Source organism: Diceros bicornis, chromosome 19 (assembly GCF_020826845.1).
Source record: "Diceros bicornis minor isolate mBicDic1 chromosome 19, mDicBic1.mat.cur, whole genome shotgun sequence".
Taxonomy (NCBI): Eukaryota; Metazoa; Chordata; class Mammalia; order Perissodactyla; family Rhinocerotidae; genus Diceros; species Diceros bicornis.
The window spans coordinates 40,940,777-40,955,471 of NC_080758.1; the positions used below are offsets into that span (position 1 = coordinate 40,940,777).

General features: G+C 40.2%; 1 protein-coding gene across 4 annotated transcripts in view; it reads left to right on the plus strand.

Moving 5' to 3' along the window:
• Nucleotides 1-8,152, plus strand: part of NDUFAF5 (NADH:ubiquinone oxidoreductase complex assembly factor 5) — a 33,851-nt gene extending 25,699 nt beyond the window's left edge. For 2 of the 4 annotated variants that reach the window (XM_058563245.1, XM_058563247.1), the window contains 3 exons: nt 7,361-7,444; nt 7,795-7,877; nt 8,037-8,152. In XM_058563245.1, the coding sequence (XP_058419228.1) occupies nt 7,361-7,444; nt 7,795-7,877; nt 8,037-8,129 (260 nt within the window). In that variant the 3' untranslated portion in view covers nt 8,130-8,152. Of the gene's footprint in view, nt 1-4,630; nt 4,728-7,349; nt 7,445-7,794; nt 7,878-8,036 lie in introns of those variants that run through there. The other 2 variants (XR_009222959.1, XM_058563246.1) reach the window with 2 other exon arrangements.
• The last annotated feature ends 6,543 nt before the right edge of the window (nt 8,153-14,695 follow it).

Consider the following 14,695-nt stretch of genomic DNA (forward strand, 5'->3'; position numbering starts at 1 on the left):
GGGGAGACAGAAGGGGGTTCAGATATCAGATTTGTATTTTGAAAAGAATGGATTGGCAGATTAGTAGGAAGACTTATTGCAGTAAAGCTCTGTGAGAAATGATGGTGGTTTGGACTAAGGTGGTGGCAGAGGAGATGGAGAGAAGTGAATGCATTCTAGGGATATTTAGAAGGTAAATTTGATAGTTCTTGCTGATAGATTACATGTGGGCTGATGTAAGAGAAAGACATTTCAAACATAACTGCTGAGTTTCTAGGTCACATAACCAGATAGATGGTGCCCTTCATTGATGAGGAAACAGTAGAAGAAGACGAGGAATAGCTCTTGAGTTCATATTTGGGTATGTTGGGTTTGAAGTGCTTTTGTAATATCTAAGAGGAAGATGTCAAGTAGATGGTTGGGCGTGTGGATATGTAGCTTAGAGGAGGCGACTGGCCTGGTTAATAAATTGTGATTCACTTGTGAATAGGTAGTATTTGAAGCAATTGCCTAGAGAGAGAGCATGGAGTGAGAAGAGAAAGCGGCCTGGTATTGAGCCTTTAGGAACCTAACATATAGTGACTGCATAAAAGAAGGATGAGCCTGCAAAGAGTATGAGAAAGAATAGACAGCAAGGTATTAGGCAGAAACAAACAAAAAGTATAGAATTGCCTAAACTAAGAGATAGAGTTCAAAACAAAGGGAACCTAAAAAGTTCAAAACAAGCATCAAATGCTGCTGAGAAGCGAGATACGTACTGAGAAGAAAGTCCATTAGATTGAGGAACAAGAAGATTGTTGGTGACTGTGGTGAGAGCTCTTTTGTTGGAGTTATGGGAGTAGAAGTAATGGGAGTAGGATGAAGATTAAGTAGAAGGTGAGGGGCTGGAGACAGCAAATATGTATTATTCTCTCAAGAAGTTTGACTTGTGAAGAGGTGAGAGACAGAAAGGTTGCAGGTGTCAGAGGGGAGGAGAGGAATAGGAGATGGGGTGAAGTTTTTATTTTGTTTTGTCTTAAGACTTATTTACCTGCTGATTGGAAGAATCTAAGTGCTTCCATAGAATTGACTCTAGAAAGGAGAGAAGAGATACTTGATGGTGTCAGTTACCTGAGAAGGTGGAAGGAGATGAGACAGAAAGACCTGGGGGAGGCATTGACCTTAGATAAAGGGAGGGCAGACTTATAGAAGGAAGGAAGGAGGAATAGTGCCAGTGGACATAGGTGTTTATATTTGATAGCAGGAAGTTCCCATCTAATGGATCTATTTTCTTTGTCAAACAGAAAGTAGTATCATATACTGAGAATGAAAAGGTCAGAGGTTAACGAATGGAGTGGAGATGATTTGAAATAGTCATTGTAGAGAATAGAAAGGTGAATTAATCAGGGAAAGTTATAAAATTTGAAGGGTGCCTTTGAAGTTGGTCAGACACATGTGTGACTTTCTCCAACAATAGTTGGCACCTCAGGACCAGGCACAGAACAGATAGTTGGGTTAGTTTGGGTTGGGGCTTTGCTAGTTGAAAGTGACAAAAAGACAAAGGCAAAAGATAATTCCAAGAGTGTAATTGAAATAATAGCCCAAAGAATCTAAGCTGGAAGAAAAGGGAAATAGAAAAAAAAAAAAAGAATGAGCTAATGGCTTGGGAGAAAGTAGAGGCGATGTGCACAAGCGATCCCAAGGTGGTCAGAGAATGATCATGGTTAAAATGCCTGAACATGCTCGAAGGACAGGAGGATATGGTCAGAAAGTGGGACGTTTGAATTGATGATTTTGGAAGTAAAGCAGTTAACAAGTGATAACTTGGTCCAGGACATGTTACCGGTGTGATAGCAGAGGTGGAGTGATGGAGAAGTCCATTAGTGGTGAGAAGACTAAAAAATATTAGAGGCTGTGGTACTTGATGGTTATTAACATTGAAGTTATCCAGGGTGGTGGCAGGACTTGGGGTACACAGGGAAACTGAGCCAGGTGCCAAACCCTTTGATGAATGAGGGGAGGGACTGGGAGCCTGATGTCTGTAGCAAGCAGGAGAGAGAGGGGGTTCTGGCCAAATGGTATGGGTCCCAGCAGGGCAAGGGTTTTTAGTAGAGTGAGAAGTAATGGCCTGGAAAAGGCTTTGAGGAGCAACAAGGACACAAACCCTACCTCCCATCCCCAAAAGAGGTGACATATGCAAAAATAAGCATCTACCACTGAGAGGGCTACTGGAGAAGTGATTTTTCTCAAAGGAGAGCCACAACTTGCCTCATGAGAATTTGTGAGGTGTATTTTTTTATTACACAAATGGTGTAGACAATTTTGATGAATGGGGGAAGCTGAACGGATAAAAGGTATGTTCTATGAAGCCAGAACTGCGCTTACCTAGGGGAGCCTTAATCTGGATCCTGAAAAATTATAAGATGGTTTAAAGCAAGAGGATTATAAAAGTAAATACTTTGTATTTATTTACGGATTTATAGTTTTTCCTGAGCATTGTTGCACTTGCTTCTCTCAATAGCCCTCTAGTAACTACTTTATCTCTGTATTACAAGTGAGAAAAATTAGGCCCAAAGAGAACACTTGTCTGTTAGTGGAAGAATTAGATGCTAAACTCTTGCCTTCTTGACTCCTCCTCTGGCACTTTCTTAACTGACTCTGCTGTTTCTTGTAGCTACTCATTTGTAACAGGTCCATTTTACCCGTCATCCAGCCTCCTCTGAGTACAGTGCTTCTGTCACCTTTGCAAGGGGAGAGATGTGTAGCTGAAAACTTACTATTGTAGTTACTCTTCATTCATTATAATTTAATACAGGGATTGGGAGCCTTAGCCTGCATGCCCAAGATGACAGGGGACCAATAATAAACCACATTCTCCCTCCCCAGCACTGCCCCGAGCTCTTGGCTCCCCCTGATAGAATCATGGAGCCCCTTCACCCGAAGGCTTGAGACATGGTCGTGGGCTGGTGATTTGTCAGACTCTAGTGATAAAAATGTTTTTCAAATACAGCATTTATTTGTTCTGCTGTAAAATAAATGCTGTGCTCATGATTCATTTCAAGAAAGAAGAGAGAAAGAGACTAGAAATTAGACCTATATTTGGAAAGGGTTACTGCCCACTAATTTAAAAGTATAGTACTTACTCTGTGCTAGGTGCGATTCTGTGAGGTTTTCTAATATCCTAATTTTATAGATTAGCAAATTGTAACATCGAGATGTTAAGTATCTAGTCCATGGTCACACTAGATCTGGAGTTATGATTTGAATCCAGAGTCTTATACTGCGTACTTGATCTGTGTGTGTTTTTTACAGTGAAATTGGCATAGCTGTGCAGGAGAATGCACTAATCTTAAGTGTACAGCTGCTTGCATTTTTAACCACTATCCAAACTGAGGTATAGAACAGTTCCAGCCCCCAGAAGGGTGCCTCATGCCCCTTCCCAGTTGATAACCTCCTCTTCCCCTAAAGGTTTTAAATAGGTCATTATTTTGAGGAACAGTTGCCTAATATTTACCTTTAAGATGCTTTGCCAGTGCTTCTCTTAAATTTTTACTGTAAAACCTTTTACTCAAACCATGCATTTTAGTCTTTGATGTTTCTTATCCTTAGGAGGATTAAGAGGAATTATCTAAAGTTAATTTGTAAAAGTAATATTTAACTAAGTAAACATAAACCTTAACTGGTTGATTTTATATTCATTCACTTACCATTTATTGAGCATCTACCATGTGCCAACCACTGAGCCAGTGATGGAAATACATAGTTCCTGATCTCAGGGAGCTTATGCTCTAGTAGAGAAAAAGACACACACAGAGATAGACAGGCATACACATTTAACTGTAAAATGAGATCATTGTTTTATAAGCACAGGGAGATACACAAGAGAAAAAGCCTCTAAATCTGCTTAGAGGGTCAGGGATGCTTTTGCAGAAGAGGCAGCACCTAAGCTAAAATGAGTTTGCCAGGAGATTGAAGGGGTGGGTGCGAGTTTGGGGGGGTGGGATGTTGCATTCCAGGCTGAGGAAACGGCCTGTGTAAAATGATAGAGATGTAAGAGGATACACACTTCCTTCGCTTTCCTAATTAAGGACTGTACAGTAATTCAGTGTTGCTTGAACATGTAGATTGGGGAGCTGATGGAAGATGATGCAGGATAGTCCATCAGAGGCTTCTAGATTTTATCAGGTGAGCCTTGCAGGGTGTTGGAAGAATTTTGCACAGAGAAGAGACTATCAGATTACTGTATTAGAGAGTTCATCCTCCAGGATTGTTTATGAGGCATATTTTATGAGGAAGGGAAGACTAGAGCCAGCGTAGTTAACCTCTCTTGTTATGCATGAGGAAATTGAGGCACAGAGAGAAGTAACTTGCTCAAGGTGATGTATTTAGAAAGTGGTAGAGCCAAGATTTAAGCCTACTGTAGCAGCCTGACTCAGGTCCTGAAATCTCAGCCATTCTCCTGTGAAAAGGTCTGAGGCAGCTGAGATGGGAAGAAGAGTGGTCGGGGATGAATGGAGGAGGGGAGGAGCTTGGGAGACTTCCAGGTGTGGTGCTTTGCAGATAGAAGATGATGCTACCTTCAACTTGGTTTTGGTATTTCACATTGTGTTACATTTTTTTCATGATGGTTGTGGTGTTTCTCATTTAAGCTGCCATTATTATTAATTCACAGAAAAAAGTCCAGAATGTTGACCTAATTTTACAAAACAAGTTGCATATCAGCCGACGAATGCATGAAAAGTTTTCAAGGCTTTCACAGTAGTTTTAAGGTAAGTTCAGTTATTTTTTTTAGACAATACTCAGTATTGTTCCTAGTAAACCATAATAAATTAGACTTTTTTATAAGCAGTTGAACTTAACCTTAAAAACACTGTGAGAGTCTTAAATAATTAGCTGCTTCCCAGATTTTTGTGTTATCCCAAAGCCCAGAGCTGGTCAGAAGTCCCTGAATGTGTTTCCCACGTGGTCTTCAGGAAAGCTCTACCATGTTACATTACGAAGTATTATCATTCTGTTTTGAAGATGATAAAACTGAGTTTAATAGAGGTTGAACGACTTTGCCCCAGGTTACGTAAGGATCAGAACTGGGATTATGATCCCAAAGTCTAGACTCTTTGCACCACATTACACTGCTTCCTTCTGCAAGGAGAAGGGAAGTTCCGTATGCTGTGTGCTTCTCTTGCTCTCCCTAGCAGCAGAGTTACTAACTGTGCTATACAGTGGTACTATTGAATTTCTGTATCAGAAAGAGCATTATGCCTCGGTCAGACCTTCAGTAAGAGCATTATGCCTAATAATCTTAATTGGTGAATCCTAATACTAGTTATTTAGAAGGCATTTTAAAATTTCTAGTGCATTAAGTATTTACATTTAAAAAATTAAACCTGTTTTCCACTGGTGTTGCCTCTATCTAAATGTGCAAGTCGCAGCAAGGGAAGTTAAGTTAGGAAATGAAAACACCACAGCCATCATCAGCAATAAACTCTTCTAATATGAGTCCCAGTTTACCTCTGGTCTCTTCATATAGTTGATACTATGTAGGAGAATGTTTTTAAATTAGATTACGTAGTGGGTCTAAAATGTTAGCATTAGAAGCCTTTAGAGATCATCTAGCCTGGCCACCTTGCAGACCTAGAGTGATTAGTCTAAGATCGTCTAGCTGCTCATGACAGCAAGAATGAGATCCTCCTTTTTCTTCATGATGATTAATCTACTAGTTTGTATGTCTATTGTTCTTCTTGAATTGGGGCTGTTATACTCACAGGATGCAAGACATTACTTTTAGTATCAGAGATGCATTATTTTAGGGAATAGTAGGAACCTTTTGGGATTGGAGAGAAGAAAAAGATTTACTTAGGGCTGGCCTGGTGGCATAGTGGTTAAGTTCGCATGCTCTGCTTCGGTGGCCTGGGCTTCTCAGGTTCCGATCCCAGGCGTGGACCTATACACCACTCATCAAGCCGTGCTGTGGCAGGCGTCCTACATATGTGGCAGAGAAAGATGGGCATGGATGTTAGCCCAGGGCCAATCTTCCTCAGCAAAAAGAGGGAGATTGGCAACGGATATTAGCTCAGGGCTAATCTTCCTCACGAAAAAGAAAAAAACACAAGGTTTACTTATTGCAGCTAATTTGTTGATTGTTTCTAATAAGGCCATTAAAAACTTGGGAGATTATTATTTTTAAACTACTGAAGAACACTGATATTGGAAGTTTATTTGTTTATTTTGTGAAAGTAGAAAAACAAAACTAAGAAACTGATTTTTGATCATATAGTATATAGAGAATAAATATAAAAGATTTTACTTTAGAAATTCTTTTAATTTCGCAGACTAGCTTAAAGTGTGGCCTTTCAAAGTAATTTTAAATATGTGCATAAAGAAAAATCAAATATACAACATTAATTTTTAATGAACAATAAAATAAAGTTAACCTAGCTTTTAGCTATCAGCTTGAAGGAAAGAAATCTAAAAATAAATTTTCAAACATTAAGAAAAGTGCCCCTGTGGGGCCGGCCCCGTGGCTTAGCAGTTAAGTGCGTGAGCTCCACTACTGGCGGCCAGGGTTCAGATCCCGGGCACGCACCCACGCACCGCTTGTCCGGCCATGCTGAGGCGGCGTCCCACATACAGCAACTAGAAGGATGTGCAGCTATGACATACAACTATCTACTGGGGCTTTGGGGAGAAAAAGGAAAAAAAGAGGAAGAGGACTGGCAATAGATGTTAGCTCACAGCCGGTCTTCCTCAGGAAAAAGAGGAGGATTGGCATGGATGTTAGCTCAGGGCTGATCTTCCTCACAAAAAAAAAAAAAAGAAAAGTGCCCCTGAAAAGAATGCACATAATTCTTTCCTAATCTGGGATAAGTAAAATATTGTAAAATCTGACACACATCGTAGTTTTGGTACTATCTAATGAGTCTCAAAGCCCTGTTTCAAGTTTCACAATCATGCTTACATTTATGGCTTAGAAGGAGTGAGACATTGTAGCAGCGTCCTGTCTTCCTTCAAAGAGCGGCTAAAAAAGGCATGAAATGTGGCATCCTTGGAAAGTAACTTGCCATCTCCCGATGACTCCCCTGGAGGGTGAGTTGCCTTGCTTTTGCTCAGTTGACTTCCTAATTTAGACCCTTGTTGGCAAGTAAAGTGTACTCATGGGGCTTGCCTCCTGAAATTTGACTTCTTCACTTGCCTTAATATCCAGAAGCTTCAAGCAGTTTTGCCTTAGAATCACTAAGAAGCCTAGCTACAATCTGAGAGCAAAATGAGATTATTTAGGTTATTTTACATGACTATTAGAGCATGAAGACGGGTATACTGTTGGATGAGATGAGTTAAATCTGTGCTATTGAGCTGCTCAGGGTATTTGCTGAATTATCTGAAACTGCCTGTAGTGTATTTTTAGGTATGGGGGAGAGTAACTGTGCTTGGAATAGGAAAGCCCTGCTGCACCGAGACACGATGCTGGCGGCCGCAGCAGTGTACAGAGGTAAGGGAGCTGCCCGTTCTCTCCACCTCAGCGTCACTCAGGACCTTGTGCCCCGTCATGTTTATCCCTTCAAACTGCTAGAGCTTTTTACTTTTCTATTAAGGCACCATCATATTTCTTGTCTTTCCTTTCAAAACACAGATCCTGTAGCTCCATATCCTTTTCCCAAACAGCTCTTACTATTTCCTGACTGTCATCTTCTAAGTGTTGAGGATTTGTCATGTGAGGCATTCTCAGGATCCTACAAGTATCCTAATACCCAATTCTCTTTGAAGAAGGTGACTTTTATTGAGCAGATTTTTTTTCCTACTTGGATTTTTTCAGACTTTAACTATTATTTGTCTTTATAGAAATGTACAAAAATGAGGATGGTTCAGTACCTGCCACATACCAGATCTATTACATGATAGGCTGGAAATACCATGATTCACAGGTAACATTATTAAGTCAGTTTTCTCTCATGTTTCCATTTACTTTTTATTGTTTATTTACTCAGGGTGGGGGATTTTTTGTTAATATGACATCATTAAGGGGTTTAATTAGAGCTGTATATTTACTTATTTCTAATATCTTTAATCTTTATCATTTTCAGGCAAGACCAGCTGAAAGAGGTTCGGCAACTGTGTCATTTGGAGAGCTAGGAAAAATAAGCAATCTTATGTCACAGGAGAAAAAATCACAATAAATATTTTATTCAGTGTTAATGTAGTCCAGAATTTTCATCAGAGATGGGTGACTCTCACATCTAAAATTATTATATTTTGAAGCAAGAAGCTTATATAAGCTATTTACCAGCAGACGTTTCTAATAATTAGAATAACCTAGTACTACATCTATATTTAGTAACCATTTCAGTGTCATGTGGTTTGGTTTCTATTTTCATATGGATACTGTTATCTAGTGATTTGAGTGCCTTATTTGCAGATTCAGCCCAAAAGCAAGAAGATATTTCTCTGAAAAATCCACGAATATGTTCACATATATAAATGCTTGAGTGGATGGAAAAACATTACTCATGCTAACATTTTGTACCTTTTTCTCCTTCTAATCTTTTGTTATTTCTGTGACAGGACCATAGCCATGGAGATGAGGACAAATTGGTAGATTCTCTAGAGTTCTGGCTCATTTAGAATAAAAACATAGACTTGTTATAATGATTACTTTAAGATACTTAAGCCAAAATTATTTGTCACACTGTCGTCTTTGTCATGAAGAGACAGAGGATGATGTACCTCCCCAGAGCTATTATGTAGTTTTGTACTTTAGAAGAGTGCCTCTTTATTGAATCTTTCCTCACCTTTTTTTTTTAAAGCATCTGAATTCTAATCTTATTTCTTTTTTTTTTTGGTGAGGGAGATTAGCCATGAGCTAACATTTGTTGCCAATCTTCTTTTTGCTGGAGGAAGATTGGCCCTGAGCTCACATCTGTGCCCATCTTCTTCTATTTTGTATTGGGGACACCACCACAGCTTGGCTTGATGAGCGGTGTATAGGTCCGCACCTGGGATCCGAACCTGCGAACCCTGGGCTGCCAGAGTGGAGCATGCAAACTTAACCACTATGCCACCAGGCCAGCCCCTAATCCTATTTCTTTTTTACCTCCATGGTCTGAGTGGGACTCCCATGGTTTTACACCCACACCCTGCCTTAGGAAGAAAACGTTTTAAAGAATTACAGAGGCAAAATCATGTGTAAAGGTAATCTCACAATGATGAAAAGTGCTGTTTGTTTGGCTTTTCTTTGTCATTTCAGGCCTTTGGCACTGTTATTCTAATCCAAGTCCACTGTCCCATTATCATCTAGTAGTGATCAAAGTTATTTGGAAGCAGTTACGGTCAGACAGCTTAGAGCAGGTGGGAAGAAGGTGGTGGTGAGGAAGCAGGGAGGAAGCCGGGAAGCACACAAGAGTGAGTGCCAGGTCTGTTTCACCAGTCAGTGGCTGGCTATTTGCTGCCCTTTTCATTTAACCTGGAAGGGCCCCAGCCTCCTCTTCAGCCTTAAGTAAGTTATTATCATATTTGCTTCTCTCTCTCCCGCCTACCTTCCCTCCCTCTACCCTACGAGCACCAAGCTCTTCCTGGGTAGGGGCTGTGTCTACCCTGTACATAGCATCGTACTTTGCACATAGTAGATATTCAATTACATTTTGAATTGAATTAAATTATGTAAAAAACATACCCTTTGAAAGACTAAGTTACAGTGAAAAAACAAAGTTTTATAGGAGAAAAAGAAATTACTACTCTCGCTCTCTTCAGTTAGGAAATTCATCAGTATTAGAAATTGGGATACTCTTGGTAGCTTTTTGTTTTGTTTTGTCTTTGTTTTTAACACAAAGGAAAAGAATACTTAGGAAATAGAATTTGGGGAAGTTTTTTTTAACTTAATTTTCAGAATTTGAAGGGAGAAGAGAACGACACCAAAAAAACGTATGTGTTAAAGTACAAACTGGTGACTGAGGAACGGATAAATTCCTTGATGTTTATATTTCTTAAAGTACACGTGTTTATGTGCATTAATATTTGTTTTTGAAGAATGTATACAAAATTGTTAAGTGGTTATTGCTCAGGAAAGGGACTGAGGAACTGGGCGTATCTGCATCTGTCATGGTGTTTGAATGTCTCTCGGGTGCAGGAGGTGGGCAGAAACTAGAAGGGAGACTTGTACTTTTCATTTTTTATCTTTCTGTAAATTTGGAAGTTTCTTACCAAGGATATTACTTTTGTTTATTTCATGCCAACAGTGAATATATGGATGATTTGGTGGGGCTGGGGAGGAATCTACCCTGGGCTATCTCAAAAATAAGCTCCATTGGTTTAAAAAAATAAGGCTAGAAAAATTAACACAACTAATTGAGGTCACTTATTGTTTAACTGATGACATTAGTAAAATTATTTATTTTAATGTGAGTGACAATAATAAAATTATTTTTTTAGTTAATATCTGCTTAAAATATCTATCAAGCTTTAATTGTTTGGAACCCTCAGGAAATTCATTTTTTTGAATAACCGTGTTTTCCAAATGATTAAGATCTCATTCTTTTAAGCAACAAAACTTTAAAAAATTTCTTATCAAAAATATTCTTAAAATATGTTACATTCTTAAACAGTGTATGGAACATAACCATTTCTTTATAACCCCACAGTTATTGTCATAAACTCAAGTGGTACTACACTGGTTGTTCCTACACTGACTGGCCCCAAGAGTGATATGGTTTGTTTTATATCTGTTTTCCAACACTTTCTTATTTGCTGTCAGTTGTCAGTCTCAACGGCTTGACAAAAATGAACTTCCTTGAGTCAGTTCTTCTTGCCCCTTGTGATCTGCTGTAAGATTAGAATTCAGATTGGAAGCTTTCCAGGACTAGTGTATAAGGTAGGAAAGAGGAATGAAGTTCTGGGAGAAGGACTCTCCTTTGGAGTGAAATGCGTGGGCTTTACTGGTTCCCTTAACAAATCCTCATTGAGGTCCATGTGCCAGGCTTCCAGTTCTTCTCTGCTCTTCCTTGTCAGTCTAACAGAGCTTCAGTGTGTAGACGCTGGGACATCTGTTGGCTGCTGGAAGACTTTTTGGATTATTTTCTGTTTCTTAGCAGTATTCTAGGTTGTTGGCCTGGAGAATTCCAGAGGTAGCAGTATACATGAAAATTTATATTTATACAACAAAGATTATTTGCTTTATGGAAAGAATTTCTGCAGGATTTGTTGAGATGGAAGCTACCCATAGACATCAAGTATGTGATATGATTGTGCAAAGTTACACTTAGAGAATATGTAACTCATGAAGTATCTGTGAAGCAAGTTTTGTTTTTCAAACCCTTTTAGTACCATTTTTATCCACTAGGTGGAAACAATTACAGTATGGCCTGTATTGAAGACGTACAGTTTTTATACTCAGTATATATCCCTTAAGTAAGGATGGAATAAAAGTATTTACCATAGATTGGCTTCTGTGTGGGAAAGAATGAATATTAATAGATATTTGGGAAAAAGAAGGGTGCTTGGTGGAGTAATTATTATTTTATTCCTTCATAAGTTATTGTTTCAGCCTCTCTTCCCTAAGAAGAAACGTTTTGAGCTTTTTTTTTGGCAGGAGGTTGGAGGGGTGTTTCGTTATTTTTGTTGTCATTAATAATGTGAAGTTTTTCTTCAGGAGACTTATAGTTGGACCTACCCTTCTAGAAATTGGGCTACTTTAATTCTCTACCTAGGTACTTGATAGATATTTATCTTGCTGATTGAAAAAAATTAATTTGAAAATAATGAAAGGTACAGTGAGCACTGGTAAGTTGTTGTTAACAAATAAGGAAATAATGCTTTCATATCTGTGGTGGTTTTAAAACCTATCCACAAATTCTTTGATGTACTTCTTTCTAATAGGTGGAGCATCATTCCCCTCCTTTTGAGTTTGGGCTGAATTTAGTGATTTCCTTCCAACAAATAGAATATAGAAGTGACGGTGTGTCACTTCTGAGAGAAGATAATAAAAGGCATTGCTTCCTCCTTGCTCTTTCTGGGATCCCTTGCTCTGGGAAAGCTAGCTGCCCTATCCTGAGGGAGGAGCTGCTAGCAGCTGTGTGAGGGAGCCATCCTGGAAGCAGATCCTCCAACCCCAGTCTAGCTTTCAGATGAATGTGGTTCCAGCTGACACCTTGACAGCAACCTCATGAGAGACCCTGAGCCAGAACCACCCAGCTAAGCCACTGCCAAATTTCTGACACACAGAAACTGTGAGATAATAAATGTTTGTCATTGAAGATACCATGTTTGGAGTGATTTCTTAACATAGCAATAGATAACTAATATGCTCTCTTTGGGAAAAATTGGTGCCCAGGGTGTGCTGAGTTGTTACTTTAGGTCTAGAACATAGCCTGCTTATTTGAAATTATGTAAAATCAACATAAACTACCATATTACATTTTTTCTCAGGGAAAACTGGACCTGAGATACCCTTCCGTGAGGTTTGAGTCCGTGGTATCTTGAAATAGAACTAACCTCTCAAGGTACATTTAGTAGTCCTTAAATTTCATTTCCTAGGAATAGTAGGATCCATTTTCTGGAAGCCTGACTGGAGCTAGTACAAAATGAAACCAGAGAATTTGAGAAGACTCTGACCTTGAGAATTCACTGAGCTAAACAGCTGCATATGGTTTCCTTGGTCAGTTCCCTTCTGCCTTAGCTGTTAAGTTGCAGACAGCTTGTTATCAGGATGGACTGTTGACACTGGGTGCTTGTTCCTAGGCTCTCAGATGAGCACAATGCTGTGGAAATAGTTAAGGGCTTTTTAAAAGCCAGAGTTAATCCTGTCTTGCTATGCTGAAAGGGGGCAAAGGTCAACTGCCTACACTTTCAAAGTGGCGGGTGGAGTCCGGCCACCGAACTCTTTGTACGAGAACCTTATGCATGTGCCTAGGATGCCCATTGCTAGCTCTGTCAGAGCCAGCCCTGTGAAAGAATAATAAGGAGCAGTTCCAGGTCTAAATGTTTGGAGTCTGTACTTAGATTAGGAATCGGAGACTGGGGGAGGAGAATTCCAAAGGAGGACTTGCCAGTCCTTGCCAAAAGGAAATGAAGTGGAGGGAAGGGCAGGGACTGGGAGTCAGGTGGTCTGGGTTCAGTCCTGGCCCTGCTGGTTCCTAACACTCGGGAAAACTCCATGTCTCTGATCTCAGGATTTTCATCTGTAACATTACAGATTTGGTACTCAGTGAGTCTAAAGGGGGCCACAGGCCTGTCTTCCAAGTTTCTGAGGGGCTTTTTCCCATTGGTTGAGAATCATGGCCATAGGGAGCCCCTGTCACTGAGAGGAGCATGGGACATCCCTCCACCATCTTATGGTGGGAAAACAGCTGTGAGCATTGGGCAGGAGGATCTTAGGAGCCTTCAGCCTCATCCTAGGACCTGGGTCCCAAGACAGAAGTGTACAGAATTGCCCTCCTGTCTTTACAATTTCTCAGACTCCATGTTGATATTTTGGAACTTCTATTTTTTTTTCAAAGTTAACTTGCATTTCATTTGAGGATAGGGTTTGAGAAGGCACACACAGGGGGATTTACCTTGAGTTCTCTAGTCTTAAAAGTGGTCCAGAATGCATTATTGCTGTAAGTTCCTGGGCCACAGAGAAGGGCTCCAGACCTTTACGTATTCAACATGGACTACCTTCTACATTTTCCATGGAAGATGACATTTTCTCATAGTCGTCAAGCAGTCAGCATTTGGGAAGTTTTCCCAAATCTTGCAGAAAGTTGCCAGTTATTTATCCAGCTGACAAGATCCTGAGTACAAGTCACACCAGAACAGGAAATACTCAGGTTTCAAGTGGTAGCACTGTGGAGGACCAAGTGAAGGAATAGATATGAAATAGATCATTTACAAACTCTAGGTCAGATTGTCTGCATCATTTCTTGAGAAGCCAGCTGAACTTCTCAACAAAGGCAGCTTCATTTAACCTGTGCTAAGGTTTCATGGGTTGGTGAAACCCTCCTTTAAAGCTCAGTGTATATTTTCGTTCTTGGCAGACAGTGTGCTAAGCCTTTGATATGGATTCTTAATTCTCATTTCATCCTCCCAGCTCCCTAAGAGGTAGATACTGGTAGTATTGTTCCCATTTTTCAGATGAAGAAACAGGCTTAGGGAGGTTGTGACTTCTCCAAGGTTACATAAATGGCAGAGCCAGTATGTGACTTCAGTCTCATATGTGACAAAGCTAGTACAATTAACAATTTTATTATGCTGCCGCCTTTTGGAGATCAAAGCCTTTTGTGAGCTACCACTCTTTCCCTCCATGTCCCCCCCAGAATAACCATTGTACGCCCCAACTAGCATATTGGAACCAGGCACGTGATTCCATCCACTATCTCCAACACATGGTCAGCCCTGTGCTTTAATCTGTCCCTGTGGAGCTGCCTGCCCTCCAAACTCTTCTGGATCCCTTCCACTCAAAGCTCAGTCATCCTTTAAATCCAGCTCAAGTTCATCCTGCTTTCTTGTCCCAGGCCATCTTGAACTTTTGTCAGTTCCATTTCCTTTAGCACTTTATACATTGTTTTCTGTCCATGAGTTCTGCCTGTTCAGCTAAATGTTCAGCTGCTCGAGAATTGGCACTGCTATAACCAGGGTTCCATCAGCCACAGGGAAGGCCCAGATGGAGTCACTGCCAGACAGACAATGAGGGGATCCCTGTGAGCATGACAAACTGCAGGAGACTGGAAAGACAGGCACTTGGCATTGGGCACATTCAGCTTAGAATTCCAAA